Raw genomic sequence first — 27910 nt, 5'->3', positions numbered from 1 at the left:
AAGACCTAAAACATCACACAAGACAAATTTCACCTCACCCAAGTCCTCAAAGTAGATAAAGAGAACCCAGTTAAACAAATGAAACAAAAATATTTTACTTGGTCACTTATTTATTGAGGAAAATAATCCAATATTACATATCTGTGAGTGGCAAAAGTATATGAACCTATGCTTTCAGTATCTGGTGTGACCCCCTTGTGCAGCAATAACGCCAACTAAATGTTTCCGGTAAATGTTGATCCTTCCTGCACATTGGCTTGGAGGAATTTTGGCCCATTCCTCAGCAGGGGCAGACTGGCAACAAAAAGCAGCCAGGGAATTTGCTGCCAAGCAGCCTCAATTTGATACACCACATTCAAACTGACACAGCATGTTTCTCTATCAACGAGTCATTAATAAAAAATAAAAAAAACCACAATCTGTTCATTTGTATTGTTTGTGTTAAGCTAATATGTAAAACGATTAACCAATTTTTTTCTAAAGGTTTTTCTCCACATCTTTGTGTGTACAGTAGGCAACAATTCAAAGTTGAATTAATGTAATGATCACCTGACACCTAATTTGATTTAATAGCCTGCTTTTATTATCAGAATTATTAAAAAGACTGGCCCTCACAAGACCGGCCCACCGGGAAAATTCCCAAACTTCCCAATGGCCAGTCCACACCTGTTCCTCAGTACAGAACAGCTTCAACTCTGGGATGTTGGTGGGTTTCCTCACATGAACTGCTTGCTTCAGGTCCTTCCACAACATTTCTATTGCATTAAGGTCAGGACTTTGACTTGGCCATTCCAAAACACTGACTTTATTCTTCTTTAACCATTCTTTGTTAGAATGTCTTTTGTGCTTAGGGTTGCTACATAACCCACTTTCTCTGGAGATTCAGTTCACATTTTCCTTTAGAATTCACTGGTATAATTCAGAATTCATTGTTCCATCAATGATTGCAAGTCGTCCTGGCCCAGATGCAGCGAAACAGGCCCAAACCATGATACTACCACCACCATGTCTCACAGATGTGATAAAGTTTTTATGCTAGAATGCGGTGTTTTCTTTTCTCCAAACATAACGCTTTTTGTTACGATTTTGGTCTCATCTGTCCACAAAACATTTTTCCAATAACCTTCTGGCTTGGCCACATGATCTTTAGCAAACTGTAGATGGGCAACAATGTTCTTTTTGGAGAGCAGTGGCTTTCTCCTTGCAATCCTGCCATGCACACTATTGTTGTTCAGTGTTCTCTGATGGTGGTCTCATGAACATTAACATTAGCCAATGTGAGAGAGGTCTTCTAAGCAACTAAAAATTACCCTCGGTTCCTTTGTGACCTTGCAGACTATTATGTGTCTTTTTCTGAGCATCAACAATTCTTTTTCTGAGCTTCTCAGAAATCTTCTTTAATTGTGCCATGATACACTTCCACAAACGTGTTGTAAAAATCAGACTTTAATAGATCCCTGTTCACATACTTTTACCACTCACAGATATGTAATACTGGATATTTTTCCTCAATAAATAAATGACCAAGTATAATATTTTTGTCTCATTTGTTTAATTGGGTTATCTTTGTCTACTTTTAGGATTTTTGTGAAAATCTGATGATGTTTTAGTTCATATTTATGCAGAAATATAGAGAATTCTAAAGGGTTCACAAACTTTCAAGCACTGCTGTACTTGGTAATGGATGTGGTTATTTATTATACAGATGGAAGCTTGAAATGAAACAATGAAATATGGTAATAAAACTTCCTGTCATACGTTGAAAAAAAGAAAGTAAGTATTTAAATTTAAAGGAATATATAAATAATGATACATCATAATTGTAACAAAATGTAAAGTATAAATGTATACTATGGTTTAGCCTATCATCATATTTTGTGTATTTTTCTATGCAAAGCACTCCGTCATATGTATGCTGTTATGGTGTTATATATTTGCCAAATTCCTGTGTCCATGAGGGAATTTTTTTCATTTTCTGAAAGTACATAAACTTCATGTTGCCAAAAATGCTATTTTTTAAAATTCTTTTTAAGTGTAAATCAATTTAGTGTTCACTGAAAACTTCTGAATCCGGGCCTTTATGATTCCACAGTTATTTTTGTGACATGACTTGTTCTCTCCACATCTTTTTAATGTCCTTAGAACCAGGTCCTCAGACGCATGTAGTAAGTTATTTAGTTAAAAAGTATGTAATAATTAAGGCCTTGTACGGTTTCCTATTCAGCCATAAACAGAAGGCATGTGGTGCTGTATTACTGGTAAAAGATGACTCAGGTTACCTTCACTCAACTTCTACACTGCTGACCAACAAAGGAGCCTAAAAGTATTAAAAAACAGTTCTTCCACATGATGTTTTTGTTAGGGCTGCTACAATGATATATGAAAATAAAACATGACTAATGTGCTAAACCAATAAAAATAGCAGATGTTTCAAATCTCATCTCACCTCGCACTGATCAAATCCCTGTCGTGAATCAATGTGTGCTTTAGAGTGGCACACGCACACGCACACACACACACACACACACACACACACACACACACACACACAGACAGAGAGACAGACAGAGCTCCATGATTACTAAGATTTTCAGCTTGCTACCTGGGATGTTGTGTCCTACTATTCTGAAATTGTGTTATTGATGTTTGCACTACTGAGCAAACACTAACATGAAATACACTGTTCTTCACATGTCAGAACGTTTTCAAATGATTTTAAACAATAATGACCTTGTTAGAACTTAATATTAATGTTAATATTTGCTTAGATTGATATAATAATAATTATCAATAATAATCAACTATAATTAGGCAAGAAGCATAAACGGATTCGAAAACACAACCCATAAAACACAAGTTATATTAAATGTTAACTTATCTTTGGATCTGCTGAGCCTCAGCACTCAGTCTGAGGTAAATTTCAGTACATCTCTTTCTGTGAGTTTAGTACAGACTGCTCGAATTTGTCTGACAGAATCAGTCGCTAAGCAGATAAAACTGCAAACTAGTCCATTGGTTCCCAAAGTGGGATCCGGGGACCTCCAGGGGTCAATAAAGCGTAATCAGGGAGCCAGTGCTCAGTTGGTTTTTTTTGTTTGTTTGTTTGTTTTTTTCAAGTATTTTATTACAGTGGTAGAAATCATAACCCACTATCCCTGTTTAAAAACAAAAAACAACAACAACAAAAAAATAGAAACTCTCATAGAATTTGTAATGGTTTTAATGGTTATAATGGGAATTGTATCAGTTTTAATGGAAACTCTAAACTCTAATGGTAATTTGTTGCCTTCTATTAGTGGCATGATATGTCTAGTGGATACAGTTAAGAACCAATAATGGTAATTGTTATGGTTTTAATGTTTAGCTGATGGTTTGGAATGGTATTTGTTGTGGAAACCATTAGAATTTCTTTAATGGTTTCTATGGGGGGGGGGGGGTTCAGCAGGGACTCTCAAAAAAAAGTTCTATGGCTCAAATAATTGTTGTGCACATTTTAGTATTAGATTATATTTGTATAGTTGGATGATGTTAAAGCTGTACTGGTCTGTGAAACTGATTTGAGAAGCCCTGATGTAGTCTGTTCTGTCCCTGCTCTTCCCACCAGTCCAATAGATGGTGGTGTTTTACTGCTGATTTACCAACCGCCATGATACACCAAAGAAGAGAAGGAAGAAGACAAACTGGTCCCCAGAACACAGCAGTGGGTGGCGGTAATGCACGTATAGTTGTTTACCAACCGCCGTTAAAAACGAACAGAAGGAGAAAAGCGAGGAAGACGGACACAAGATGAGTCTTTAGTGTAAACATGACCGTGGCTAAAAGCTAACGATGACATGACTACAGTACGTATGACACCGACAAATGAGTTTGGTTATTAATATGCCAAGAACAACCTTGCATCAAACAACAAAGTGTTGTGTGTTGTCTTGTAGCTAGTTATTTAACTAGCTGTTCTATTGACATTTTTTAATTTCTATTAACGAGGTCCTGTTGAAATAGCGGCAGGTAGCTAAGGTTGCCTAGCTACCTCACAGTTATACAGCCGGACTACACTCCACTAGAAAATGTAGTAGGCTAGTTTGAGGATTTTAGAGTGGCTAAAGTAAACAAGGTCCTCCAGAAAATAGGTCATGTTCATTTGAGATTACTGCTCTGAAGTAAGTCTCTCTCTCTCTCTCTCTCTCTCTCTCTCTCTCTCTCTCTATATATATATATGTAGGAGTAATTTTGGAAATAATAAAGGAAGCTATATATCTTTTTTAAGCCACTAAAATATTTTTATGTCCTTACTATCAGGTGTCAGTCAGCAAAACTAACAGCTCTTTCTAACAAGAGAGTATGAGCAACAACAACAAAAAAATAAAGTTTGCTGTTCAGGTAGAAAATCAGAAGGATGTAGAGATGGTTTGTGGGGGAATTTGTTGTTTATATGTGTAATTAGGCTTGGAGTGAAGTAAATAATAAATAAATAAGCTAAATAGAGCTCAGGGCTAACTGTAGTAGGCTACTGTTTATCTGAAGAGGTCAGAGGTTTACTTTGCCTTGCTTGTGTTCTCTGCTCACATTTAACACACCGCAGAAGCTACTACTCTCATTTAGTTTAGTCTGATTTAGCATTTGAAAATATTTATTGTATACTCTTGTAATTATGCAAGTTACTGTCGTCATCCCCCGCAAGCTTTGTAGGCCATGGTATTTTCACGAGTTTTGAAGTCTTCACTTATTGATTCAGCTATGTTTTCTTGTCGGATTAAAACAGTAAGCAACTGGGATAAGAATAAGAGGCTGAAAAACCCTAAACCCACATGTAGAGTTGAATTATCCTAATTCCATGTCTGTGGATTTGCCATTTCCAGAAAGAAAAAAAGAAAAAAAAAGGGTACAATTATCTAAACCAATCCAGGCTAGGCTCCATAACAAGCGTACACTGTGAAATTTAAAAGCCTGAACAGTCTGAACACAGCATCTGCAGAAAGGACAGACAACGTGGAGTTTTTGATTTTATTTTGGAAACGATGACATAACTAATTATTTCATATACATACTAAGAATACATCATTGAATATTATATGTAATATAATAGGGTGCACGGTGGATTAGTAGTTAGCACGTTCACCTCACACCTCCAGGGTCGGGGGTTCGATTCCCACCGTGGCCCTTTGTGTGCAGAGTTTGCATGTTCTCCCCGTGCTGCGGGGGTTTTCTCCGGGTATGCCGGTTTTCTCCCCCAGTCCAAAGACATGCATGGTAGTCTGATTGGCATGTCCAAAGTGTCCATGGATGGGTGTGTGAATGTGTATGTGATTGTGCCCTGCGATGGATTGGCACCCTGTCCAGGGTGTACCCCGCCTTGTGCCCCATGCTCCCTGGGATAGGTTCCCCCATGACCCTGAAGGAAGGATAAGCGGTATAGAAGATGGATGGGATGGATGTAATATAATAAATATATACGTAGCCAAAGCAACAAGTGCGGAAGATGACATGATAGATGCCTGGTTTGAATGTTTCCAAATTCAGCATCTTAACTGTATTAATACTCATTATGCTTTAATTTCACAATTTCATCTCGTTGCATAGTCAAAAAGCAGTGAAGGTGTGTTAAATGTACTTCTTTTTTAGAGATTTATTGATTTCCTAGAGAGGCAGTGTTTTCCTATTGAAAATTGTAATTCCATGAAATTGTTTTGCATGGTCTTTCACAGTGATGTTTGTTCTACTGGAAATCTACCGGAAATAGTAGACCATCCGAATACTTTTGGGATACTCATTTCAACATACTACGATTTGAGACACACTAATTCTGATCTCAGATACTGTTTAGGACTGACAGTAGGTGAATTGAGATGCAGCGAGTGTGTCACATTGAAGATGTGAGGTTTTAGAAGGGCTTGATCGGACATGTGAAGTGCAACAGATAAAAGGGATTGTTAGTAAGACAACCGAAGTTAGGGATTACCAGTAAGACAACTAAAATCTGAATCTTTTGTTTGTCCAGTGCAAAAAAGCACAAGAAGTTTCCTCGGTGGAGTCAGGTTTAGATGTAGCTTGTTATTTTCCAGAGCAGTTTCAGAAAGTAATTTGTCATGGCAACTGGACAAGATTTCATCTAATCTTTGTATCTGGAACTTTTGTGAAGTTATGTTATCTGGCTAACTTGCAAACCCTGGTTTGTGGAATGCACCTCTGGTGTGGAAGCATATCATTAGTTACTTAATAATTACCTTATGTTAACAGTACCTGAGGTGTGTTCGAGCAGTAAAACCATGGTATTGTACAGGTTAAGGTATTCAGGACTGTCTTATAAGAATCAGTGTGTTCGATTGTAGGCTGTAGTACTGAATATCCTCTAGTAAATATTGTCAATCGTTCTAGTATACTGCGGCCTGCACTGTTAGATTATGTCACTGCCTGGGACCATGCTGTTTGAGATTATAATAAGAACCTGCTGTTGTGGTTTCTACTGCTAATTAAAGAGAACTCGAGGAACCACTGTGGTCTTTGAAGCCATACCACAAGCACAAACCTCATGCAGAGGGGTAATCAGATTTTTCTTTGTAGTTAAACCACATGTGCTTTTTCTTTTTTTCTTTTCTTTTTTCTTCTTCTCCAGGCTTGAGCTACAGAGAACTGTACCTGTCCGTCCCATTTAATAATGCCCTTTCATTAAAGATGGGAGGCAGTGGATCCAAAGCTAAAGGAGTCTGGCCTTTCACTGGCTCAGGGGCCAATGGAGACTCTCCTGAGGTCAATGATCAGTCTTTATCCCGGATGTGTAGCTACAAAAATGCAACCCCGTTTATCTTTACAAGGAGGAGGTAAATAGTAATTAATTCACCATGAATTACAACTAGGACTGATTGAAATACTTTGATTTACTTTCTTTGCTCTTTGTGTTGATTCTTTTTTTAAATAACAATATTAACACTTTTCCAGAATTGCTTGATTTATATATATATATATATATATATATATATATATATATATATATATATATATATATATTATACACTCAGCAAAAAAAGAAACGTCCCTTTCAGGAGAATGTATTTTAAAGATAATTTTGTAAAATCCAAATAAGCTTTAAAGATCTTTATTGGAAAGGGTTTAAACAATGTTTTGTATGCTTGTTCAATGAACCATATACAATTATTGCACATGCACCTGTGGAACAGTCCTTAAGACACGAACAGTTTACAGGCGGTAGGCAATTAAGGTCACAGTTACAATAAGTTAGGACACTAAAGAGACCTTTCTACTGACTCTGAAAAACACCAGGAGAAAGATGTCTAGGGTTCCTGCTCACCTGCGTGAACATGCCATAGACCTGTTGCAGGGAGGCAATAGGACTGCAGATGTGTCCAGAGCAATAAACTGCAATGTCGGTAATGTAAGACAACTAAGACAGTGCTACAGGGAGACAGGAAGGACAGATGATCGTCCTTGCAGTGGAAAATCACATGTAACCGTGTGTGTCCCTGCAGACGTGATCGAGAACTTGTAAATGTCTTGGTGGAAGAGTGGAGTAACATCTCACAGCAAGAACTGACCAATCTGGTGCAGTCCATGAGGATGAGATGCACTGTAGTACTTAAAGCATCTGGAGTACACACCACATAGTGACTGTTACTTTTAATATTGACCTCCCCCCCTTTGTTCAGTGACTCATTATTCCATTTCTGTTCGTCAGATGTCTGTGAAATTTGTTCTGTTTATGTCTCAGTCATTAAATGTTTTATGTTAATGCAAATATTTACACATGTTAAGAAATTTGCTGGAATATATATCGTCTCAACTAAGTATGAAACATTTTGGAAGACATTTTGCTAAAAAGCATTAATTCCCCGTATGTATGGGGACTTTTGGGACACCCTGTATCTCTCAAACATCAAGCTGTAGGTGTCTTATTTCGTCAAATATGAGGTCATGTTTTACTCAGACTGTTAAGAAAGATGTGTCTTCACTAGTTGCTGCTGTGTGCTTGCAGCTCTCTGTATTACGATGAGGATGGAGATCTGGCTCACGAGTTCTACGAAGAGACAGTGGTGACTAAAAATGGGCGAAAGAAAGCTAAGTTGAAGAGGATCCACAAGAATCTCATACCTCAGGTATGAGTAGTGTTGAAATCGATGATCATTGGTTGTTTTCTGTAAATTGAATTGGTATCTTTTCATTATTCAAATTAATGTTTGTCAGTGTTCTGATGTTATCCTCCTTACATCTGCTATGTCTGCATCTCTCATGGAAAAAAAAACTCTCTTGCATTTCTTATTTCCAGGGGATTGTGAAACTGGATCATCCACGAATCCATGTCGACTTCCCAGTCATTATTTGTGAAATATAAAAACACAGACATGAGACTAGGAGATGTTTCACCAATCAAACCTCTCTATTACAATCCTATCTTTGCTGATGGGCTTTAGTGGCACTCAGTATCATAAATGTTTCTCTTGGAGTGTGAGCGAGACTGCCCTCATGTGGCTGGAGGGACTTGCAGCAGCTTTTCTGTCTACAGAGGAAACCTCTCGATGTAAAATTTGAACAGCAGGCTGAATTGGAGGACTGTTTGTTTCCTTTGTGTACTGCTAGTCAGTAAATCTATTCCTGTAAATGAAGGAGTGAATACAGAATACTGAAATGAAGGGGTTTCGGGGTTTATATTTTTGCTGACTGAGCATGGCATGTCTTTTTCGTTGTTGTTGTTGTTGTGTTGTGTATATAAATGTTCTGATTTCTGTCTGCTTCCGTTCATTGTATTTAAGCCCAAACCTTCACTGATAATTATTTGATGTACAGTAATTTATGAAAATTAAGACACTTTAATAAAAATAAACTGGTATCAATTGTGCAAATGTACTGTGTGTGTGTGTGTGTGTGTGTGTGTGCCATAAAATAGATTACTAATTTATTATTTTCACAAATGCTCTCAAGCACTGCTTCACGAATGTCAGTTTACAACAGAATTTATAATACAGTGATAGTCATCATTTTGTAATATGTAATATAGTGTTACTTTTCCAGTTAATGAAACATAGTAATCATGTGCATGATGTACATTTGGGATTTGAAAGGTTGTTCATTGTTTGAGGTAATGGCAATGGAAGTCATTTACATAACACAAGCCTTGGTGAAAAACATGGTGTTTGCGGTCTTTATTCTGGCAAGATGGAATGTGGGAGGAAAAGCTAGAGGTTACATTCTTTGTTAGGATCTCTGCCCTGTGCTTTGAAGCTCGCTGCTTGGGGGCTGTCCAGTGGCTTCTGCTTTATAGTCATGGCAATAGATGCATTATCATGGGACATTCCATTGGGAACAACTGCTCGGCCTTGGCTTAAATAAGAGGGGGAGGGAAGGTTGCCTGAAACGATTGCACAGGGGCCCCTTCTGCATGCACTGGGATATCTGGAAGCCTTAGAGATGTTCCTCCCTCCCTTCCTGCGGACATGCTCAAAAGTCAGCCACACTGATAATGAAGCCACTTGAAAAAGTGTGAATGTAAGGGTAAACCAGATGAGAGTGAGGAAAGCTGAAAGTCATGTTTGCATGTGGGGTTGTTGATTGTGTGTGTGTGTGAAGAACATCATAATAGGCACATTGTATTGGGTCTTGACTAAGGTTTTTAAAACATTTTTTAGCAATCACCAAGGTTAGCCCTAGCTAAACCTAATCTTTGCCTGGAAACTGGCTTGTAATGATTATGGTCACCAGCGAACTATTTATTCTAGCATTTTCACAACAATACTTTTTTCTTTGGAAATGGTGGAATTATATAAATAATGTACTTTTTACACACTTTTAATTGATTTGTTTTTAAAAAGAAGGGCATGGCATGGGATGTATAAGAATGGGTGGATATGCATTCAAGCAATGGGTGTGTATGTGTGTGTGCAGTTTTTTCTCATTTTCAGTTATTTCCTTGACGGGCCTGTTCTGAGTCAGCAGTGATGTAAAGCCCCGAGGCAGGGTGAATGTCGAGAGGAAGGAAGCTTCTCTCTCTCTCTCTCTCTCTCTCTCTCTCTGTGTGTGTGTGTGTGTGTGTGTGTGTGTGTGTGTGTCTCTCTCTCTCTCTCTCTTTCTCACACACACACAAAGAGGCCACATACAGAATCAGCAGAAATGAAGAGAAAAAGCGGAACAGGATCTGGGAAGGTTTCTGTTGGACAGGAACACAGCTAAGTGCAGGAACATGTTGGGCCAACAATGTTCTCATGTCCTACCTGTCATATTCTCCCATGAGGCTCTCGACTTCCACTCACATCCTGTCTTCAGAAGAAAGACTCTTAGGAAAGTGGGGCTTCTCAACAATAAACATTCATTGCTTTGTATCAAATTCAATTGATATATTTTTAAACACACTAAATGTTGTCAAACAGTTTTAACATTAATTTAAGTGACCATAATATAGGATTTCTTTCCTTATAAACAAATAAAACCAACAATAAATACCTGGGTGTGGTTGTGGTACTGTAGTCTAGAGAGGGTTTCTAAAACATTTTGCAGTCAGAGACCCCTTTAACTGTAAACTATAATTAATGAACTTCCTTAGTACATTTTTAAAACATACAAAATCCACCTATTCAAATATTAGTCTCATTATATTTATGTACGCAATAATGTTTTGATTATTTATTGGAGCTTTTCGATTTTGCTCTATGAAATATTTTCCATCAACAGAACACATTCGGTCCTAGTGTATAGGCCAAATTGTTTATGAGTTAACTCATTCGATTCAAGTAAGCAGTCAACTTTGATATTAAATATAAAAACTTTGATAATGGTTGGTTGCGCAACAAAAACAAACAAACAAATAAACAAACAAACAACCCTATTTCTAGAAGCACTCATTAAAAGGGATCAGAGTTGTTATACCTATAAATCATGTAAACTGGAATATAATGACAATTTTAATAAAAAAATTAATTTAGAAAATGGAAACTCTCTGGCTCCAGTAAATAGCCAGTTTACATATTATACACTTTTAAATAATGTAAAACCCCAAGAGTAGAGGTGGGTGCTTATATTTTATTTAATACAAATAAAAGGTATAGAGTGCATTCACCATTCTGAACTCATCTCTTTCCCCAATTTATTATTGATTTATTGCTCTGACTGAGTGGTTAAAAAAAAAAAGGCCTATAGGCCTATATATATTTTTTTTAATGTTCAATTCTAATTCATATTATTGACATAATATATGTATGATTTTGTTTAATTTTACATACTATTCTACTTCAACCTTATACACTGCCGTAAAAATAAATAAATAAATAAAAATACAGCAAATTAATGCGATTTATAATAGGTGGTAAAGGGTTGCAAAGGACACGCCCACTACGGCTCATGTAGCGTAGCAACCACACAACCCCGCCCCTTATTCTTCCTCAATGAAAGCGCAGCCGGGCGTTTTGTGTGTGAGTGTGTGTGTGTCCACTATAAAACTTCAAGCAAAGTCGTTCAGGTGATAAAAAGGCAATAAGATATGCGGCTGTGATTTGAAACAGTGTGCTGTGAGACGGTGATTCAATGATAAGGAGTTCTGCGAAGTGTACAGCACTTAACAGAGGGCATCATTTAACTGGGAATGGTTGCTCCTTTTGATGTAAACGGTAAGTTGTGTTACTTTTCAGAGGCTTGTTTCTTTGTTTTCAAGACGTTTTCAGGTTTTAATCAAAATGTCTCTGTCACTTACACTGTGAAATCCACGAGATCCGAATAAACTACAGGTTATCTGTAAAAATACTGTTAAAGGTGGCTTTAATTTACAGACGCTATTGAGTCTCGACCTACTATCTATCTGTCTGTCTATCTGTCTGTCTGTCTATCTGTCTGTCTGTCTGTCTATCTATCTATCTGTCTGTCTATCTATCTATCTGTCTGTCTGTCTATCTATCTATCTGTCTGTCTGTCTATCTATCTGTCTGTCTATCTATCTATCTATCTATCTGTCTGTCTGTCTGTCTATCTATCTGTCTGTCTATCTATCTATCTATCTGACTATGTCTCTATCTATCTGTCTGTGTGTCTATCTATTTTTACTTTCTCGTTGAAATAGAAATATTTCATCAGTTATAAAGTATACAAGAGGAACGTTTTTCAGCTAAAATGTAACTCCTTATCATTCATTTAAACAGACATTAACAGAAACAAATCTGTTGCTGTGAAAGGAGCACAGAAGGCATGGCTAACTGGTTTTTGTCTAAATGGAAACTCTGGTTACTAGTTCCACTAGTGTTGGACTCTTTTACTGATGCCCAAAACCTAAAACCCACACGATGGCCTCTGTACAAGGGTAAGCCTTTATTGCTAGCCTGGAATGCCCCCACTGAGGACTGCCGGCCACGCCACAATGTTAATTTTCAGCTGGACCAGTTCCACATTGTGGCTTCACCCAATGAAGGTTTCACCAAACAGAACCTCACCATTTTCTACAAGGACCGTCTAGGCCTGTACCCATATTTTAATTCTGATAACAATCCAGAGAATGGTGGCCTTCCTCAAATTGCCAGCCTGACCCAGCACCTTGAAAAGATGCCTCAAGACATAGAGAGATACATTCCTAACTCAGCAGCAAAGGGCCTGGCCGTCATTGACTGGGAGGAATGGCGCCCCCTTTGGATTCGGAACTGGGATACCAAGAACATCTACAGAAACCAGTCGCGGCTCTTGGTGTCCAAAAAGAACCCAACGTGGGATCAGGGCCATGTGAATAAAGTGGCCCAGCAGGAGTTTGAGATGTCAGGACGCACTTTTATGCTTAAGTCCCTGCAGTTGGCCAAAAGTCTGCGTCCAAACCAGCTGTGGGGATTCTACCTGTTCCCTGACTGCTACAACCATGATTACCTCAAAAGCCTGGAAAGCTACACGGGCCGCTGTCCAGACCCAGAGATAGCAAGGAATGACCAGCTGAGGTGGCTGTGGACGGACAGCACGGCTCTTTTTCCATCTGTGTACATAGGTTCAGTGCTGCGTTCAACTGCGTTTGCTCGCCAATTTGTTCGGAACAGGGTGAAAGAGGGCATGAGAGTGGCATCTCTGGGCTCTGACCTGGCACGTCCAGTGTTTGTGTACGTCCGTCCCACGTACATCGATGAGCTGGCACTACTTACTGAGGTGAGGTTGTCAGATAATTGATGCATGTTATATTTTAGGCTAGATGGAGATACTACCATTTTTACTTAATGGATCATAACAACTGTAACAGTCTGTTTAGAACTGATAATACTCCTTTACAGTACCTTAGTCTTAGTTGCGTACGCTTCATTGTATGTGATTTTGCCATGTCTCCATATTTTTTCCATTAGTATTTAAACTTCTGTGTAAATACTTCCACACAGCTTCGCTTGCTACCTAACCTTAACCTTTCCCCCTTATCTCTACCAGCAGTCTTTTCCTGCTCAAAGAATTATGCTTAGATTTGTGTACTCAAGTCTGCACGCAGGAAGGGAGGTGGTCACATTTTTCATGACCACCACCCATTGTACCAGCCCTCGGGTTATTTCCTTACTAAAATAAGAGAGGACGTGCAAAATTGTAGCTAAAGAAAATAGGTCAAAAATAAAATTAAAACAAAACTAGCAAAAACACCACTGATTTGTCCTTGCAAATATTTGATTTGGGCTAATCAGTGATTGGCCCTTGTTTCTCTCCACAGACTGACTTGATCTCCACCATTGGAGAAAGTGTGGCACTGGGTGCTGCTGGTATTATACTCTGGGGAGATGCCAGTTATGCAAGCAGCAGTGTAAGCATTTGCATATTATATTGAAAATATCTCACTTAAAACACAAAGAAGTACATACTATTTCTGAAGTATCTGTCTAGCATAGCATACATATGTCTGTTCTGCCATATTATTGTTTGTACGTATTATTTGGCCTAAGCAATCTTTTTCTGCATGTATTGTTTCTTTTATCTGTGCCTCCTCTCTCTCTAGGTCAGCTGTAGCAGTCTGGCTGAGTATGTCCAGGGACCACTGGGCCATTACCTTCTCAATGTTTCCAGTGCAGCTGAACAGTGTAGTCACACAGTGTGCGGCTCCCGTGGCCGATGTACGCGCAGACAACCTGACGCAGATTCGTACTTGCACCTGGACCCTCAGAGCCACAGTATTGTGGAGCGGGGGAAACGCCTGTTTGTCGAAGGGCACATGAGGCCTGAGGAGCTAAAACGCATGAGGGAGGATTTTATCTGTCAGTGTTTTAGGGGCTATCAAGGATATAACTGTAAGCTGCTGGATCCCAAGTATGACAAGGGGAACAAACTGCATGTATCATGGAGCTGCTGTCTTATCTTTTTGCTGCTCGTGTTACTGAACTGAGACCTGTGGAATACTGGACACTCATACAGACTGCTGTGGACATTTATACATTTCTTGTGAGACAAGTGAAGCATTTGTTTTTATAATTTTGTAGAATGCAATCTCGTTGTACAGTTTCTAATGCCACTTTCAGATTGCTAAACAGATTTTTATTATAATTTAATTTGTTTAATATAAATATTCAAGGGTGTTCAGGGGAGTTCAGTAAAATGTCTGGGAAATCTGATAGTTGGTTGACAAGTGCTGCATTGTACAAATGTCAATCTGAAGATTTATGGCAGCTTGTATGATATGAAATTTGTTACATGTGTAGAAAGTTATGCGTGTCCCCCCGTGTGTACACAGCGCTGATATGAACACAGGAAAATTTATCCAAATAAGCACTTTTGTTTATTGTCATAAATAACGGATTCACGACTGACATCAGAGACTAGTAAACCTGTTTTGTCTGTAAGGGGTAATTTAAATTAATTTTAATTTAAATGAATTATTCTTGATATTATGTTGTGAAATAATGGCACTATCACTAAAAGACTACTACTAAGACTTTTTATTTGCTGTCATATACACCTGATTCACACAACTTTTCTAGGTTTACATTCGCTATCTCTTTTTAAATAAATACACAGCGTGCTGTGAGTCACTTAGTGATCCAAGACTATCTAATTTAATTTTCCCATTGTGTCTCTGAAAATTTCATTGGTATGACTTAGCTGTTGGATGTTTATGAGTATGTGTAAATATGCCAACGCAGTGGAAAGGGAAGAGGGAACATTTGATTATGTTATGTGTTACATATTACACCATTTTTTAAAATAACTTTTTATATAGACGTCAAATGGACACTAGATGAAGGACCACTACTTGTCTCAGTTAGAAACCATGTGAATTGAATAAATCCTTACAACAAAGTAACAGCATAGTTATTATAGTCTATGTGGCAGTAAGGTTCCTGAATTAACATTCCGTTACAATGCAATGGAGTGATTCATAAAGGAAGCACATACTGCATCTGTAACACTTGCTTTTGCAAAGGGGCCACTGTCTGCATTTTGCCAGCCCACAATTACAGGCTTACACATGCCAAGCAGTTCTATTTGTGTCCTCTAGTTCATTGGGGGTTTCCAATCTAGGGAATTTAGTGAGTTGTTGCAGAAAAACACAAATGCATTAACAATACTATTTGTTAATACAACCCCCAACTATCACAAAAAGTGTTTTGCCTTCATTAAGCACTTTTACATATAATTACTGTCAAGTCTGTGTTAATATGATACAACACTTCTAAAGTTTATTATTGTAAATGGTTTTGTAAGACGGGGTGAAACTGGAAACACATCCGGTAGTGATCTTTCATCTGAACGGTAAAAGTCAACCCATAGGCTGTACTGATAAGAGCTTTGTTCCAAAAACACAACAGAATGTAATTGCATACTGGAGTCAATTTGTGGATATCAACTGGAAAAATGTTTGGCTTGTGCCTAATCGTTATTTTATAACAAACATGATTAAATTATTAGACTTATTCATAGAATATAAACAACTGCTAAACATTATCTTGTTAAATAGAAGAAAGATATAGATGCAGACTGTAGCGTTTGCAATTTATGTCAAGAGACGGCTACCAATTTGTTTTGGTACTGACCAATGGTAAAAAAAATATTTGTGGCAAAATGTACTGGACTTTATTATTGAAAATATTGATGAAAATGATATTTTACAGTGTAAAAAATGTGTTTTTGCGGTCTTGATGCAAGTCAGAAGAACAGGCAAACAACCATAAATGGATGTATATGTATATGTGTAAGTATGGCAAAGCAGTGGAGAGGGAAGAGGGAACATTTGATTATATTATGTGTTACATATTACACCATTTTATAAATAACTTTTTACATAGATGTCAAATGGACACTAGATGATGGACTAGGGAAGAAACCATGCTTTTCAGTGTTTAAAAAGGAAATGATCAATCTTGCCCTAAAAAAAATAAATAAAATAAAAACAAAAAAGACAGAAAAGAAAGCTATTCAGGCTGTAAAGTCATGTACTTTTTTCACTTCTTTGTGCAATAATATTTATTCCCCCTAGCAATTTTATTTGTTAAACTGTTTATACATGTATATCAATTTAAAACAAAACAAAAACATGGGCTATTCTGCTCAAGTGCTGGTTGCTTGATTCTTGGCTATGTCTAGAGTATGAGGCAACATAACAGGAAGAAATGTGCACTGAATCTGAAGTAGTTAATTTTGTAATTTTGTTTGGACCAGTTATCAGAATAATTGGAAATTAATATTCTTACACACACACAGCAGACACAATAATATTACTGTTTACTGTGTACAGAGCACATTTGTAGAAAAGTGGAACAATCACTGGCCAAAATATCGAAGAATTTGTTCCAAAAAATAATGCCTTTATTTTTTTGGAGTCGAAAGAGTCGGCTCTTATTGGTGAGCTGAGTCAAATGATCTGATTCACTGCATCGCGGCTCGCAGAACTCGGGGAACAGACGTGACAAATATGACGAGACAAAAGAAAAAAAAAGACTCGGATCGGAAGATGAGCTGAACTAACAGACCTGCATAGGCTGAAGACCTAATGCTAAGCTCTTAATGAATCATTTCTGTTTCTCATAATTCGACCTTGGCTGCATTAGCCTATATATTATTTTACTCGTAAGTACAAGATGTGTTTGTGAATTTAACATTTTAATTATATTCCGCTGAAATGAACGAAATGACTCGGAAGAAAAGATTCGTTCATTATGCTGGACGAGATCCAAAGATCCGAGTCAGTAAAATGATCCGAACTTCCCATGACTAACTGCGAGTCAACGTTTGAATACGTACAGACCACGCCCCTCATCCGCCCTCCACATTCAGACCCCGCCCCCGACAGGATTTCTTCCTCTTCTCACGTTTTCACAGTCAATTCCGAGTCACGAGTAGTTTCCGTCTACTGTTGTGTGTTCTCTCCCTGAAATACAACCGAATCGACACGGTACGGTAGGTAAAGCCAGCGAATTAGTTTTATTTATGTACGTTTTACGTTGTAGACTCAGTGCAAATCATAACATTTTAAACCTTCACTGCACAAACCCTTTTATCTTAGCGAGTACACAACCTTAATTAAAGTATAGACGAATTCACCTGAAGTTCCTCTTGATGAGATTGTTTTAAACAAGCAAAATATTATTAAACCTATTTATAGATATCTTTCAAGCTTAAAACTCATTCTAAAACTTATTTATTTCTTGAAAGAAGTACAATTATCTGCTAGTAGAGTAAGACTGTTATGCTTGAACGTAGATATGTTTATAAATAGGTTTAACAATCATATTTGTTATATAATAATCTCATAATTAGACATATTGGATACCTTGTCCTTTATTCAAGACATATTCCCTTAATATCTTTCTTTCTACTTCCCCCCTTTACCCCAAGCCCTGTGCGTTCCTGTCTAATCTGGAGATTCAGTAACTAAAATACAAATCTTTTGACCTATTGACCTGGCAAAAATTTTTTTTATTAGACTGCAATACTCTGCATTCTATAAAATCATTAGCAACAAGAATAGTTATCAATGTTAAAGTTTTTTTAATATTTTACATAATTACATAGTAATTGTGATCGGATTAAATTATAAAGAGAATTTGCATTAAAATACTAAAAAGAAGTGAGATTTATTTATTTTTTTTAAAAAAGAGAGTGGAAACAAGCTGAGAAAAACATTTAACTGATTGTTGAATCGTGATTAAGTTTATTTTTTAAGTAGGTGAAGGTGTGAGTAGGTCACAGGTGCACCGATTTCCAGCACTTGGGTTTATAGTAAATAAGAGCTGAGAAAATATATGCTTATTCCAAAACCATGGGTATTAACACAAAGTTGGTTTGCCTTTGATGTTATAACAACTACTACTCTTCAGGGAAGGCTTTCCACTAGATTTTGGAGTGTGGCTGTGGGGATTTGTCAACCACAGGAGCATTAGTGAGGTCAGGCACTGATGAGAAGGCTTGATTTGCAGTCAGCGTTCATGTTCATCTGAAAGGTGTTCAGTGGGGTTGAGGTCAGGGCTCGGGCCACTCAAGGTTTCCCACATCAACCTTGGAATGATGTGCCCTAATATTTCCAAGGGAAGTCTTAATGCTGCAGTGTACAAAGATATTCCAGACAGTTGTGTGCTTACAACTTTATGGCAACAGTTTTAAGGAAGAACCGCATATGGCTGTGATGTCGTTATCAGAAGCGTTAGGTTGCAGTTATTGCTGCTAAAGGTGGCACAACCAGATTTTAAGTTTAAGGGGGCAGTTAGTTTTTCACATTGGTGATAGGGGTTGCCTATCTAAAACTAAAAATAAATAAATAAATAAATAAAAAGATCTAAAACTATTTAGTATGAGATACATAACAGAAAAACGACCTGAAGCATACAGAAAAGACTTTGCTGGAGAGGCCTCAGGACAAGTCTCTGAAAGTCCTTGAGTACAGACCAGATATCTGTGCTGAGACTTCAAGATGATCATTCACAAATGTTCCTGATCCAATCTGATTGCGCTTGAGAGGATCTGCCAGGAAGAATAGGAGAGACTGCTTAAATCCAGGTGTACAAAGCTTGTAGAAACTTACCCAAGGAGAATTGAACCTGTAATTGCTGACAAAGGTGCTTCGACAAAGTACTGAACAAAAGGTCTGAATACTTATTGAAATGAGAGATTTCTAAATGATACCTTTAGAAAACCCCTAAAAACCTTTTTTTGCTTTGCTTTGTCACTATGATTCATTGATCGGCAAATATAGTAGATTTTAAATTAAAACTATACGCAGTAAACTGCAAAAACTGAAGGGATCTGAATACTTGAATACATCTCCCTAAAACGCCCCAAGGAAAAAACCTTGAGAAGACCTAGACACTAAAAGGTCTTTTACTGCAGCACATGATGTAATTGAAAGGCCATTAAGATTGACTACACAGTCAGAAAGCTTGTAGCTGCCTATGGGCCTCGTAGAAGTACTTACTTACTTACTAAATTACTCCGTGTCTAATGTCCTTTACACATTCCTCAACCTTTGGGAGCTTTTCTTGATAAATATGGCAAAATATTCGTAAACATTGTGTTAGCTTCTACTGCAATTGGGATGATACTCAATATTAATGCAAAACATTGATTTTGGGGGGTTTATGTTGATTTGGAAGTATTTTTGGATGAAAATTATAAAAAGTCTGAATCTCTTAGCAGAGGTAACACTGACGAGCTGACGAGATTTTTTATTCACAATCTCCTCTACAGGCTCTGAACTCATTTTCGCACGTGTTTGTGTGTTCTGATGTCACGTGGCGATGACGCAACCGAACCCCACAGATACGCAACTTGTTATTGGCTGTTTGCTTGTCACTCGTAGTACACTCCTTTATCAAGGCATCTGATAGGCTGTTTGTGATCCAGGGACTGTGCACGTTTGAGGGTTGTTCATGCAACAAAACTTCATGTCTGTTTACGTTTTAACATTTTTTCGATCGTTACCGATAAAGGTGTACCGTCGATAAATACCGATACCGTTTTGTCACCCAGCCCTAACAGAGCTTGTCGGACACTGATGTTTTGGCTCCGTTGGCCAATTATAGTGGAGCTCACTTTTAATGCACCAGATGTACATAAAGTACCCAGGCGAGTGTGTGTGCAATGCTGCATATGTTATGGCTGCTTCTGCACATACACACCAAGTCACATGTCAAGTATGAACAAGGCCCCTCTGCTTCACACTGGCCTGTATTACACCACCCCAGCAGGGATAATTTTCCTATAACAACATACCCCGTCATGTTCTTATGTATTGTGACTATAACAGCAGAAAGAGATGTGCCCTTTCAAACACACGTCCTGATATTTTAAAAGAGTGTGTCAGGAAATGCAAGCTCACCCTACCCTCTAAATGGGTAAGTCAGTGCTAGGAATTTGGTTTTTATTCTCAGCCATAACATTAAAACCACCGGTCTTATATTGTGTAGGTCCCCCTTGTGCTGCCAAAACAGCTCTGACCCGTCGAGGCATGCTTGATTGAGATCTGGGGAATTTGGAGGCCAAGTCAACACCTTGAACTCTTTGTCATGCTACTCAAACCATTCCTGAACAATTTTTGCAGTACAGGGTACATCATCCTGCTGAAAGAGGTCATTGCCATTAGGGGAATATCGTTGAAATGAAGGGGTGTATTTGGTCTGCAACAATGTTTAGGCAGGTGGTACGTGTCAAAGTAACATCTGCATTAATGCCAGGACCCAAGGTTTCCCAGCAGAACATTGCCCAGAGCATCACACTCCCTCCGCCAGCTTACCTTCTTCCCATAGTACATCCTGGTGCCATCTCTTAACCAGGTAAGTGACGTACACGCACCCAGCCGTCCACATGATGTAAAAGAACATGTGATTCATCAGAACAGGCCACCTTCTTCCATTGCTCCATGGTCCAGTTCTGATACTCACATGCCCATTGTTGGCACTCTCAGTGGTGGATAGGGGTCAGCACGGGCACTGTGACTGGTCTGCGGCTGCACAGCCCCATACCCAGCAAGCTGCGATGCACTGTGTGCTACTGTCATAGCCAACATGAACCCTATCGCCGGTTCACCTACCACTTTTGGTAGGTAGTAACTACTGCATATCCCACAAGACCTGCTGTTATAGAGGTGCTCTCACCAGTCGTCTAGCAGTCACAACTTGGCCCTTGTTAAAGTCACTCAGATCCTTACGCTTGCCCATTTTTCCTGCTTCCAACACATCAACTTTGAGAGCTGACTGTTCACTTGCTGCCTAATATATCCCACCCCTTGACAGGTGTCACTGTAATAAGATAATCAATGTTATTCACTTCATTTGTTAGTGGTTTTAATGTTACTGGCACAATAAAATGTTATAGTAGACATAAATTATAAATTGGGAATTTAAAAAAAAGTAGGGTGGTCAAGGCTCAGGGTCACAGAAAATTCACAATCTCCATTTTAGGCCATTTGCTCAAAAAGTTTAGGATCCCATACTCTAGCCAGTATGTGAGTAAATTAGCAATATACACTTGTTTATTGTAGTGCATGATTATTATAGATGATTAGCTCTTCAGTATAATGCATCTTTGTTAAGTGAAATTGTCTCCCATCACAGAAATTACCTTTTGAAATAGAACTTCAGCTGACCTTATGATGCATTTAAATTGACCTGTCTCATTTCACTGGATGTGCTCACGTCACTAGATTCCGCCATTCTACTTCATGCTTGCGTGTTGTTTTTGCAGATTACAGGGCCCTCCACAATTATTGGAACGTCGTGAAAATAAGCAAAAATTTTCAAAGATTATATGCAGTAAGTGATAGTTTGACCTCAAACATACTTTTCATGTAAGTGTTATTTGCATGCTTTATATATGTATTTACAATTTTATCATGCCTGCCCTGGAGAGAATAACAGTACCAAGTGTCTTTCTGTAATCTATATCAAGGTTGGAGAGAACTGTAAAGAGATCTTGGTCCACTCCTCCATTATATATTCCCTCCTTTATATTCTAATGATTGTGGATTTCAAGTCTTTTCTATTCAGATCACAGTGTTTTTTAGTAGATTTAAAATAGAATATACATTTTTATCAACTTACCTCATTTCACCAGATATGTCAACTTTACTAGAGTTCAGAATTTTCCTTTATGATGTTTCCTGCCAGGTATGGGCACCACTGCACACTGGACATGTCGTCTTATCTTTCTCTGCACTTTTTTAACATGTCCCATCGTGAGCTGTCCGCTTAAGTTGTTACCCGAGTCTCCATTCTTCACAGTATGGAATGCTCCTACTGCAAAATGTGCAGCTCAGTATGGCGTTGATCTGGACTTGAGCATTTTTGATATCATCCACAACCGGAACCAGAGCTTTAATGGCAGTAACATCATCATCTTCTACTCAGACAAGCTGGGCTTCTATCCTCACTACACTGACAAAAATGAATCTGTATATGGAGGTGTCCCTCAGAACTTCAGCCTGCATGATCACCTCTCGCAAGCCTGGGCCGATCTGCAAAATATGATGCCAGATAAAGCCTTCAGTGGCCTGGCTGTAGTGGACTGGGAGAGATGGAGACCACTGTGGGAACGCAACTGGAACAGTAAGGAGGTATACCAGCAAGGCTCTAGAGCACTGGTGAGAGCTAAACACCCTGACTGGAAACCAGCGCAGATAGAAGCCAAGGCCAAGGAAGACTTTGAAGGTGCAGCACAGGCCTTCATGGAGCAGACAATAAAGCTCGGACGAGATGAACGACCAGGAGGATTATGGGGTTTCTACGGCTTTCCCTGCTGCTACAACTACCAGTACAAAAAAAATGAGACCTACACAGGGGAGTGTCCAACACTAGACATGAAGAGGAACAAGAAGTTATCTTGGTTGTGGAATGTAAGCACTGCTCTGTATCCTGATATTTACCTGGATCTGAGCCTCAATGGTCGTGACAGAGACATTGTACTGTATGCCCAACATCGAATTATGGAGGGCATGAGAGTGAGAGAGCAAGTCTCACCTACTCAACCAGTTGTCATCCCTTATGCCCGTATTGTGTATACCTACTCGATGACATTCCTCTCGCAGGTATTGAACCATCTGTCTACACAAATGGATATTTAGAGCTTGATGACAATGACATATCAAGATTCAGTGTAAAAATGCCACTTAAATGATATTGATAATATTAATGACTTGATAGTGAGCTGCGGCATTTTCCTCTCACTTCTCACAGTTCATGAAGTGATCCCTAAAAGCTTCCATTGAAAGTTACAGTACATCTTGAATGACAGTATTCCTAAATGGAGTGATGTAGTCCCTGCTTTTGCTTTATGTGTGTTTTATAGGAGGATCTGGTTCATACTATTGGAGAGAGTGTCGCATTAGGGGCTGCAGGAGTTGTGCTATGGGGAGATGCAATATACTCCACAAACAAGGTAAAATATACTACATATTTGTTATCTTTATTGCTGCAAAAACTCACCCAGACCCTCTTCTTACTACCAGCACATTTCCAATGAACAACGGCACTGCATGGCTCAGTAATAAATCTGAACTCAAAACTATCTGCATCCTGGCTGAGTGTGTGTGACTCATGAAGATAAGACTAGTTTCCCCGGAAGTGATTGGCTAATGACTATTAATGGGTATTGATTATTCGAAATCCCCCCTCCCCCCATTTATTTTAATTATTTTTATTAGCAATAGTAGGAGTGAAAATGGAATCTTTGAAATATTTACATGAATTCTCTTAGTATAGTCTGTTTGTTGCTTTTATTTCTTTTGCTTTATTGCTTTAATGACAGTGTGCACTCAAGCTCGCATGGACTCCACAAGTTTGTGTAAAACCTGATCTAACATGGATGTTAGATCAAATTCAACAGAGCGAACACGTGCGTCAGTGGAAGGGATGAGACTCAAGGAAAAATCAGACATTTTGTACAAAGCAGTTAATATGGTCAATATCAAAAAAATTTGCCTACATTTAAATCATGACCTAGAAATAGTGTATAATCTTGAACATTGCTGACATTATTGATATTTCCTTTCTTTGTTCTACATCTTTACAAATTCCAAAACTTTCGGTTTATTACCAGTTTTAAATGGGGGGAAAAAATCCATGTGGTTTCAGACTGTTTAGTGTACAGTGCCAAAAAGCAAATTGGAGCCATTCAGGTGGAAGGTGGCAAATTTTAAATGTATTATGTGAAAGAAATTTAAAATAATTCTAAATAGCGATGAGAAAGCATTACTCTGGGAAAATAAATTGGAAAAAAAGCCTAAAAAAATAAATTTTACTGGTTGTATCTCCACCTATTTGCACAAGGAGGCTAACTAAATTCAGCATGGGCACTTAGGTACGGCACGGCTCATTTGGCGGTGCAAATAGCAACAAAATGGGCAATCATGGTTAATTTGCTGAGCGAAGTCATACTGCACTGTTTTGTGGAAAAGTGCTACACTCATAGAAAAAATGGGGTTTTTTTAGATAAGGGTTCTTCAGATAATTAAGGATAAACAAGTCGAGTCAAGTCAACCGTTATTTATAGAGCACATTTAAAACAACAGAAGTTGACCCAAAGTGCTTTACAAATCAGTCAGCCAAATAACAGTTATGTTTAAAAAATATAGTGACAATAATAATAATAATAATAATAATAATAATAATAATAATAATGATTAATAAATAGTTACCTTTAAATACAGCATCAAGTAATTACATTTATTTAATAAGGGAAACACTCAGTTGTAGGTATCTACAAAATGAAAAGAAAAGAAAATGCATACATTTTAAAACTCCACATTCTTATCTACAAACCCTCAATAAGCTCATTCTTTTCTACCCTGCATTATCCGGCCTGCTCACAGGCTATCAGTCCACCCTCAGCAGTTTTGGTGATCATGCTTTCTATTTTTTATTTGTTTTATTGTTTATTTTTTTTTGGGGGGGGGGAGTGCTCACTTTATTTAAGATTAATCTCAAGGCAAGACTGGCATTTCCAAAAAGGCTTATGTAACCTCTAACAGTTGATAAATTGTGCAACATTCAAGTACAAAAAAAAATCTGTTCCCTGTGATGTGAAAATGATCCCTTAATCCCCCCTTTTTCTGCAGTCACTCCGTAGCAGAAACAACTAAAACCCTAACCCACTAACTGAGTCTCAGGAGATCTGCTACAGAGGGCACAAGAGTAAACATTGGTGAGGTAGAGCAGATTCAGAATGGCTAATCAACCTCCTCGATGGTGGGACCAGAAGATCCACCACCAGGAGCAGCCCCAGCTCCTGGGAAGCCACCCATCGGGCATCCCACCTGGCATACCACCAGCACTCTGGTACAGTTTGGTGATGATTGGGTCACAGACCTTCTCCAGCTCTTTCTGTTGGTGGTCATACTCATCCTTCTCAGCAGTCTGGTTCTTGTCAAGCCAGCTGATTACTTCAGTGCATTTGTCCAGGATCTTCTGCTTATCCTCATCACTGATCATGCTTTCTATTGACTCGCTCACACAAATCTCATACACTTCCTTTTTTAAAAAGTCATCTGTTTTTCCCAAGCTTCCAGTTTACATGAAGAAGTCTGAAAAAAAGTTTCCATTTGCAGTGTCACTTTTTCAGTGTCAAGGGACATGATCATAATTCAGAGCTGAGCTTAGCTCGTGGTGCTTTCTTGTTATGTTGAATGTCGTTATGAGCATGTAGTAACCTTTCATGTCTTCATCAAACTCATAATTACCTGTTGGGAAAATTTTCTAAAAGCTTGATAGTGTGTGAGGTAATGTTATAAACAAATAACAAAACAAACAAACAAAGTAAACTGGCACAGAGGAGTGTTATGTCAGAATTTAACTACACAGGTGTCAAAAAAAACATTTCCTATCATTTTTTAGTATTGACAGCATAAAATGTAGTGTAGTTCAGCATTCCATTTATAAAGGTGCCATAGAAACAACTCTTTTCAGAGGAGTCACAGAACCTTCACAGCTCTGACTAGCATCTCTAAGCCTTCATCTTGTGAGTGCTGTAATTCTGACACGATGGAAATCTGAGTCACAGACACAGCCAGAGGTAAAACCAGGAAATGCTGGAACACAATAGGAACTAATGTATAGGGGTCATGAAAAACATGATTAACAGCTCACAGTTGCTGTTGTCACACAGAAATATATGTGTGTATACACATGCATGAGCCAATAATAATAGTAATTACAAAGGAAAGGTGTGAACAGTGATGGGGGGAGGAGGAGGGGGGTGGATTAGTCAGAGTGGACTGAGAGTAGCAGTGAGGAAACCCACAGGCAATAGATAACCTCTCCTCTCTCCCATTTACATTTTGCCAGAAGCTCTTGCCAAAACTGACTTAAGGAACTTTAATTACTTTTTTTGTACATGGAGAACATTTCCATATGCTAGTGCAGGTAGATCAGAGTTTAAAAATACCAGCAAGTTTAGGCACTGGTTGAGAATCAAGATGGCTGCTATACTAATGGCTGATATTATTATTATTATTATTATTAGTAGTAGTAGTAGTAGTAGTAGCAATAAAAAAATAATAAGAGTTAATTTTTTTATGAAGTACCTGATAGCACAGTGGGTAGCATTGTTGTCTTTGTGGAGTTTTGGATGTTCTCCCCGTGTCCCCGTGGGTTTCCACTGGGTTCTCTGGTTTCCTCCCACCTCCGAAAAACATTCCAGCAGGTGAGTTGGTGTCTCTAAATGCTCCTCGATGTGAACGAGCTGCTGAATGTCCCATTGCAGGTGGTATTCCTATCTCACTCCCAGTTTTCCTGGGATAAGCTCCCAGATCCACCACAACCCTGACCAGCATTAAGTGCTTACTGAAGATGAGGAGTTGATTTTCTTTGATCTTGTGAAATGCCACAAAATATTTCCTGTAAAGAGTGTCCTGTTTCTGTTGTTCACTGTTACACAAATCCTCTTTTCCAGAGCACATGCCTGGCAGTGAAAAATTATCTGGATGAGACTCTGGGCCAATATTTGGTGAACGTGACCGAAGCAGCGGTTCTCTGTAGCAAGGAACTGTGTTCGTTTAACGGCCGATGTGTGCGGAGAGACCCAGGTTCTTCAGCCTACCTTCATCTTGACCCAGCAGTATGGACCATCATCCACAGAGCTAGGCTTCCTGACCTGAACACCAACAGTCCTCCATATGTAATACAAATGAATAAGGAGGAGCAGTATCATTTTACAAAACCATTTAAGTGCCAGTGTTATCCAGGCTGGGGAGGCAAACGCTGTGAGCAACAGGATCCTAAGCCTGGACAGAGAAAGTAAGTGTCTAGAACTTAATAAAACTTAAGACTGGAGGAATTGTAGTTTGAGCAGTCAGTTCTGGCAAATCCTGTACAGACAGACACTCTCTAAGACGCCCAACTTACTGTAAAATTTTAAATATTACAAAATGAGAAACATACCTTAGCATTACCATAACCATTTAAAGCTACAATGAACCTCAATTGACATGAAATTAACAGACATTAGCGGGTATTTACAATCACATTATTTGAATGTTACTGTATATTTTAATTACTTTGATGTCTAGAAGTCTGCTGTAATACATGTTTGAGAATGCTACTATTTTAAACCTTTAAACAAGTAAGCTTGTGCTAATTATTTACAAGGTGTAGAAAGAAAAAAGCAAACAATTAAAGCAACTTTTATTGTCTTTTGTGGATTTATGGATGTGGCTCTCTTGTGTAAATATGTAGTACAAATTTAAACAGAATACAATTATTTAAATAGTTTGTTTTCTCACTACCACTGTTATATTAATTATTTCAGAATGAACAGCATTCCTTGTCTGTTGTATATATTGATTTATTATATATATATATAGGATATATATATATATATATATCATAATGCAGGTCATTGTGATGACCTGCATTATATAGATCCTATATATTATAGGATTATAATATGTATTATATAGATATAATATATATTATATATTATATATAGCATTATATAGATCCTATATATATAGGATATAGGATATATATCATAATGCAGGTCATTGTGAATTTAGACCACCCTC

The 27910-nt window shown here is 38.2% G+C and overlaps 3 protein-coding genes across 5 annotated transcripts; all 3 read left to right on the top strand.

The window, feature by feature from the left end:
• The first annotated feature begins 3435 nt into the window (after nt 1–3435).
• On the top strand, nt 3436–8849 carry tusc2a (tumor suppressor 2, mitochondrial calcium regulator a). 2 transcript variants are annotated; one of them, XM_053636939.1, is made up of 4 exons: nt 3436–3842; nt 6611–6815; nt 7985–8105; nt 8276–8849. In XM_053636939.1, exons 2-4 carry the CDS (start codon nt 6670–6672, stop codon nt 8339–8341), a joined length of 333 nt encoding a protein of 110 aa, XP_053492914.1. In that variant the 5' UTR covers nt 3436–3842; nt 6611–6669; the 3' UTR covers nt 8342–8849. The 2 variants fall into 2 exon arrangements, with proteins under 2 accessions (XP_053492914.1, XP_053492915.1); XM_053636940.1 differs by lacking the exon at nt 3436–3842 and adding an exon at nt 3886–4157.
• A 2468-nt stretch (nt 8850–11317) lies between these two features.
• Nucleotides 11318–14965, top strand: hyal2a (hyaluronidase 2a). Its single transcript, XM_053636500.1, has 4 exons — nt 11318–11603; nt 12129–13107; nt 13649–13738; nt 13931–14965. Exons 2-4 carry the CDS (start codon nt 12175–12177, stop codon nt 14312–14314), a joined length of 1407 nt encoding a protein of 468 aa, XP_053492475.1. The 5' UTR covers nt 11318–11603; nt 12129–12174; the 3' UTR covers nt 14315–14965.
• A 1776-nt stretch (nt 14966–16741) lies between these two features.
• On the top strand, nt 16742–27670 carry hyal1 (hyaluronidase 1). 2 transcript variants are annotated; one of them, XM_053636501.1, is made up of 5 exons: nt 16743–17322; nt 21601–21668; nt 22023–22939; nt 23200–23289; nt 26800–27670. In XM_053636501.1, exons 3-5 carry the CDS (start codon nt 22025–22027, stop codon nt 27145–27147), a joined length of 1353 nt encoding a protein of 450 aa, XP_053492476.1. In that variant the 5' UTR covers nt 16743–17322; nt 21601–21668; nt 22023–22024; the 3' UTR covers nt 27148–27670. The 2 variants fall into 2 exon arrangements, with proteins under 2 accessions (XP_053492477.1, XP_053492476.1); XM_053636502.1 differs by lacking the exon at nt 21601–21668 and having other exon boundaries at nt 16742–17322.
• Nucleotides 27671–27910: the final 240 nt, after the last annotated feature.

The sequence above is a fragment of the Ictalurus furcatus genome, chromosome 11 (assembly GCF_023375685.1).
Source record: "Ictalurus furcatus strain D&B chromosome 11, Billie_1.0, whole genome shotgun sequence".
NCBI classification, from domain to species: Eukaryota; Metazoa; Chordata; class Actinopteri; order Siluriformes; family Ictaluridae; genus Ictalurus; species Ictalurus furcatus.
The sequence above is the reverse complement of the archived record's forward strand: the minus strand, read 5'-3'. Positions and strand labels throughout refer to the sequence as shown.

Coding starts and splice junctions, on each gene's coding strand:
- tusc2a (XM_053636939.1), top strand. CDS start 6,670: ATGGGAGGCAGTGGATCCAAAGCTAAAGGAGTCTGGCCTTTCACTGGC. Junction 6,816..7,984: donor TTTATCTTTACAAGGAGGAG/GTAAATAGTAAT, acceptor GTGTGCTTGCAG/CTCTCTGTATTACGATGAGG. Junction 8,106..8,275: donor ACAAGAATCTCATACCTCAG/GTATGAGTAGTG, acceptor TCTTATTTCCAG/GGGATTGTGAAACTGGATCA.
- hyal2a (XM_053636500.1), top strand. CDS start 12,175: ATGGCTAACTGGTTTTTGTCTAAATGGAAACTCTGGTTACTAGTTCCA. Junction 13,108..13,648: donor AGCTGGCACTACTTACTGAG/GTGAGGTTGTCA, acceptor TTCTCTCCACAG/ACTGACTTGATCTCCACCAT. Junction 13,739..13,930: donor CCAGTTATGCAAGCAGCAGT/GTAAGCATTTGC, acceptor CTCTCTCTCTAG/GTCAGCTGTAGCAGTCTGGC.
- hyal1 (XM_053636502.1), top strand. CDS start 22,025: ATGGGCACCACTGCACACTGGACATGTCGTCTTATCTTTCTCTGCACT. Junction 22,940..23,199: donor CGATGACATTCCTCTCGCAG/GTATTGAACCAT, acceptor TGTGTTTTATAG/GAGGATCTGGTTCATACTAT. Junction 23,290..26,799: donor CAATATACTCCACAAACAAG/GTAAAATATACT, acceptor CCTCTTTTCCAG/AGCACATGCCTGGCAGTGAA.